The sequence below is a fragment of the Galeopterus variegatus genome, unplaced genomic scaffold (assembly GCF_000696425.1).
Source record: "Galeopterus variegatus unplaced genomic scaffold, G_variegatus-3.0.2 Scaffold2812, whole genome shotgun sequence".
Classification (NCBI taxonomy): Eukaryota; Metazoa; Chordata; class Mammalia; order Dermoptera; family Cynocephalidae; genus Galeopterus; species Galeopterus variegatus.
This window is the reverse complement of record NW_007728923.1, coordinates 10,746-16,314: the sequence shown is the minus strand read 5'-3', so window position 1 is coordinate 16,314 and position 5,569 is coordinate 10,746. Positions and strand designations below refer to the sequence as shown.

The 5,569-nt window shown below is 57.0% G+C and overlaps 1 protein-coding gene across 1 annotated transcript in view; it reads right to left on the bottom strand.

The window, feature by feature from the left end:
- MCF2L (MCF.2 cell line derived transforming sequence-like) overlaps nucleotides 1-1,158 on the bottom strand; it is a 203,498-nt gene extending 202,340 nt beyond the window's left edge. The window contains exon 1 of the mRNA XM_008583045.1: nucleotides 990-1,158. Within this exon, the coding sequence (XP_008581267.1) occupies nucleotides 990-1,158 (169 nt within the window). The remainder of the gene's footprint in view (nucleotides 1-989) is intronic.
- Nucleotides 1,159-5,569: the final 4,411 nt, after the last annotated feature.

Here is a 5,569-nt window from a genome sequence, read left to right as displayed (position 1 = left end):
GTTCACTGAGCCTGGGGAAGCGCACCAGTGCTGGGTTCTAGGTTCCAGAGTGCCATGCTCTAGGGTGGTGCAGTGACAGTCCCTGGTGGCGCACGTGCAGGGTGAGGCCCAGGACATGGCCACAGTGTAGTGGCAGGAAGTGGGTGGCGGGACTTCAGCCGGGGAAGCCACAGATGAACCCTGTCCCCAAAGGCCGCTGGTCCTGGCTGGCTGTCCCAAGTGCCAGCTCAGGCCAAGACCAAGCAGAGCTCCAGACTTCCAGCAGGAGGGAGTGTTGCTAAGTCCCCTCTCAGGTCCGCCTGCACCCTGCACCAGTTCTGTGCAGCCACAGAATGGGCGCTGCGGGGCCAGACCGGCACCTCCCCTCAGCCTTGTCCCTGGATGTCACCTTCAAGTCAGCGAGGGGCGGGTCACAGCCAGTGACTCTGAGAGCCCTGCGTGCTGGCTTCCAGAGGGACAGGCCGGCAGGGGCGGCCAGGCCGTGCCCCGGGGGCTGCGCTCACTAACTAGGTCCTCCCAGGCAGGAGCGTGAGGTGGCGCCCAGGAAAGGCTTCTTCCTCATCTTCACATGACAGCATCCCAAATTCAGACAACAGCTCTTTTGTTTTTTAAAAACAAAGCAACGCGTACAAATCGTTTCCCTTGAGGTGTGCTGTACTTCATTTAAAACCCAAAGAAACATGCCTCACGATCTCTAACCCGAGACAACCTCACTTAAAAATACCCGTTTAGGTCACCAACAGGAAGCCAAATGACCACACACCTTGGGGCGGACTGTGTCAACCAAGATCATGGGCAGGCGAAGGCTACGTCAACCAGTCACGCCCCGCACCCCACCACACTAGCCGGAGGCCAGGTGCTCACCTAGTCCCCGCGATCTAAGACGCGTCAGTCCCCAGAAGTTCCAGACCAGCCAAGAGCCGGGCTCCCAGGTCCGATTAGTAGCAAGACCTGAGGATCAAGACCAGGCTGGAAACACCAGGCCTTACCTGCAGGTATGGCTGTCACCTCCTGCTCATCTTGAACAAGCCCGAGGACATCGGACACATCAATCTGATGGTCGGTTTCTTCCTCTCCGGCCTCATCGGACTGTCGTGGGGAAGACGAATCGTGGCGTCCGGCTTTCCTGCGCAGGACGGATCTCCAGCAGTCAAACATGAGGCTGCAGAGTAAACGGTGCATTGAAAAAGCAAAACGAGGTCACATGGCAAAGAGACATAAGGACCGTTTCTCTGAACAAAGCCAAAATAAATAGATACGGCCTTTAGCAGCATTTATCCTGAAATGGATATGGTGTGCTTAGAATTAACTTCGCTCTTCTCTAACAAATTTGTACTGCATCAATGTTCGGTTAAACAAACAACCTTCTTTTATAACATTGAGACAGAGAAAAGGGTTGCATAAGCGAGCCCTATTATTCACTTCAGCTGCTGAAGAAAAAGAAGAAAAGAAAAAGAAAAACATAGATTTTCTCCCTGACATTTAGACTCTTGTTTCAAGGACATAAACATCCCTGGTTCTCCAGGTTTCAATGTTTAATTCACTGAACTGGCAAACTTTCAAAACCAGTGCCGGTTGCTTATTCAGTTACATAAAAACATTTCTAAATCCTCTAGGTAAAGAATATCCTCCCAAGTTCCAAAAAAAACATTTAAGTGTTATTCCTCCAGTGAAAATTTGGCAAAGAAACTTAAAGTTTCTTGGGAAGAAATCTTGAACTTAAAGGGAAAACAGTCACTGCATTTTAACAGAAGCCATCTACAGTCACCTGCCGGGCAACCCTCCACCTGGCTAGGTGATCACTAACTGCACATTTTGTACTTAGGCTCATAGCATATTGACAGCGCATTCTCTCTCCTCTGTTGGCTTAATACCTGGCAAGACGCCTTCATTAAGAATAAACATGTAAACAATTTAACTGAAGTAAATTTTGCTAGTGGCTCCCCTAGAAACGCCACCGTTCCCTGTCGCCGTTCACAGTCTGCTCTACCTGTCCGGTCTGCTGGTGCCTCCGCTACAAGCTACAGGGAGGTGAGTCCTTCCTGCCCCGGCTGCCTGCCACGTGCCTGCTCCAGCCACCGCGGATGGCCCGAGCTGGGGGCCTCCCGTCCCCGCCTCCCGTCCCCACCTCCCCGTCTCATTCTGTTCAGCTGAAACCCCGCGCTGCCTCCCGAAGGTCCCTCACCATGCCACAGGCCCAGGGCAGCCAGCTCTCGACCGGCGGCCGCACTCTGGGCTGCCTGACAAATCCAGACGGCAGACCCACAGGGACTGTCAGTAACATCTGCTCATTTTTAAATCTCCAGATTGGCAGAACCACAGAGCCCCAGTCAGGCATCCATGCCCTTTGGATTTTCTGTTTTCCACTGAAGAGAGCCCTGCTGAGCCAGCAGTGGCTAAGACCCAGGGCCTGCCTGAGGCCGGCCTGCTCGTCAGGCCTCTGTAACCCCTAGGGCTGAGCCCTGTGCCGCCTGCTCACGTGTGCACACACACACGTGCACACACGTGCGCACACGCACAGAACTGACTCAGTCCTAGTACGTAATCGTGTTTGTGTCTGTGGGTCAAGCCAAGTGATTCACTCACTTGCTCTGCTGGCATCTGTTATGCACCTACTGTGTTTGTCTCAGGGACCAAGACACAGATCTTGGGGCGGCCCCACCCTGCAGGAGCTCAGGTTCTGAGGACAGCCCTGAGAGCACAAGGGGCGAACACGACACTACACCAGGGAGAGCCAACCCCGCAGAACTGCGAGCCATGTCCAGCCTTCCACCCAGGTCCCAGGGCTCCCCAGCTCTGGAGCATACTCTGCCAATGGCCACCAGAGCCGGCACGGCCCACTCTGTCAATCCACGTGAAGATGACCCTCTAAGGCCCCAATGCGACCTGAGGGGGTTCAGCGGGAGGAGGAGGTGGGTTTCCTAGGAATCCGCAGAGCTGGCTGAGGGGCCGACAGGCTTGGCTGAAGTACCATCCATCTGGCTCCTGACCCCTAAGCCCAAGGGGACCAGCCCTCTCAGATGCCCAGTGGTTTCCTGGTAACCGTGGAGTGCCCAGTACCCTATTGCAGGGCAAAAGTTGAGGAAGTTTTACTTTAGGAGGCCAGAAGGTAGCATCAGCACGTGCATTTCCAAAGGGGGAAGAGGCCACAGAGACGACTACAAAGGACACAGCAGTGTTCAAGGCAGTGACGTGTGCCCTTGTCCAGCCGGCCATGCCATGCAAAGACCACACAGCCCCAACTCCTGGCCCGATGCTCTGGGAAGCTCAGCCAGACGTTGCCTTCCCTGGGAGGCAAGCTCTCATCCCCGCGCGGGTCTACCTACGGGTGTTTCGGTGTCCCCTGCAGACCCTCTGCCCCCATCCTCAGCGGTTCTCTCCCAGGGGAAACAATCAGTTACTCTCTAAACTCAAACATCACGGGGGACACGTGTTGAAGGTGAGGCTCCTGACCCCCTGAGGTGCAGGGGGTGTGGGGGCCCAGGAACCTTCGTTCCATCAAGTGGCCGCAGAGACTGTGTCCCAGCACTGAGCCTCACACTTAGGGATGACTATTACACTCTGCACATGCGACGGCACCTAGTCCAGAGTCCCACCTGCCAAATAAGAGCGTCACAAAATTCCTTGGGAGCTAATAAAAAGGGTGAGATGGCCTGAACGTCACAGACACTGCTGAGCTGCACACACAACGCCACACTCTTGTCATTTCGACGCTTGCTATTCCAACTGCTGCTTCTCCAGGAGCCGCTGAGGTGACACCAAGTCAGCCAAACTGGTGGCAAAATCGTAACTTTCTAAGGCAGTTTACTTGCATCACATACACTCCAGAATCCTCGATTTCTGCCTCAGGTTTTCTCCGCCCACTTTACAAAAGTTAATTGAATAACATTAAAGACAGGGACCTCTCCTGAAGTGACCGTGATCCCCAAGATGCTGCCTTTTCAAGATAAATGCTCAGATTTTAGTTACAGTCTGCACTTAGGAGATTCTCCGCGTCAGAAAGGGAGTGTATCAGCGAGAGAGCTGACTGTGGACCCCGGTCAGGAGACACATTGAATAGAAGCCTCAGCAGTGAGCAGGGGAGAGGGGCAGAGACCCAAGTTCCACACAAGCACGGGGTCCAAGCCGCACAGAGTCCTTTCACCGTTCAGTTCTCTCTACTGCACTCTGCAAATCTGGTCACCTGTGTAAGTGAAGTGACTGTCAACCTTCTCAGCCCTCCCCACCGACCTGTGCCTGCCGGCGCCTCTGCAAGAATAGGATGCCCGGACCTCTCTCTAACCAGGAGCCAACACGGAAACGAGGGAGCGCCCAGCACCAGGGGCCTGTGGCTCGGCTGGCACAGCTCCCTATGCCCGCCTCCCAGTGCCGCAGACCCTTCGCACCTCACCACAGTCTTTCACGCAAATCGCCGCGGAGCCCTGAAGTCAGGATCTGGGGGTGGGGGCGGACCCACAGGGAAAAGGTGAAAAGCTAAACGGGAGTCCTAAAATAGAGCCCCCAAATCCTCTCTTCCTGCCGGCTCTGTTTTGCCATCTCACTCCAGAGAGAGTCCTCTCATCGCCCACCCAGGCCAGCAGGGCTCTGGAGCTCCTGTCCCCTGTCCCCTGTAGGTAGAGGAAAGGGTGGGGGTCGCTCCTGCTGCGGCTGCTCAAACCAGGCGGGGCAGAAGTCAGGAAAACGCAGTCTGTGAGCTCGGGTCTCAGGACGCATCATCCCACACAATCTGCACCTCAGAAGGCCCGGCCCGGCACCCCACACCTGCCTGGCCAGGGAGGGAAGGAGGGGCTCTCGGACACTCCGTCCCTCAGCAGCCTGTGGTCAGCACTTCTATTTTTGTGGCCAGCACTGCCCCTCCCTGTGGCCACACATCCTGGGGCCTCCCACGGCCACCCCCCCCTGCACATCCTGCCTCTGCGCTCCAGGGTCACCTTAACCCCTTCACGGTCCAGGGTCTCTGCTGCTCCGTCAGGGACACCACTGGCCACAGCCCCTGAGACGGAGGCTTCCAGTGGAGCGAGGGGCTGTGCTCGCTCCTGGAAACGTCTCCTGTCTGATGCTCCCCGGCCAGGAGCCACCGGCAAAGCCTGATGAAAGAGTGACCCCGGTGGGAAAAGCCTGTGCAGCTGGGAGAAAACGGCTTTCTTATTTTCAAACTACAGCAAGTCTTTCCAAAACAAAGCAACTTAGACTGTGGCCACCGGCCTTCCCGGCTGGGGGGACCTCTCGGGCAAGGGGACCCTGCCCGGCACCAGCAATCTGAAGGCGCAGGTGTGGGACCGTGCCCCGCAGCCCGTCCCCAGGCACCTGTCCCATCGCCCGGCGCAAGGAGGTGGAAGCCCTTGGGGTGTGGCTCTAGGAGGGAGCCCGGGCGGGAGAGACGCCCTCCCCGCGGGGCGACACCAGTCGGGGATGCAGGAGGACCCCCCCCACCCGAGACAATGGGGACGCGGCCTCTGCACGCGGACACCCGCGGGGGGCGGCCCTACTCTGAGCCCGCCCCTGCCGGGGTCCCCGAGGTCCCCAGCGGGGTCGGGGGCGCGGGGAGGCGCATCCGTCCCGGGAGTGA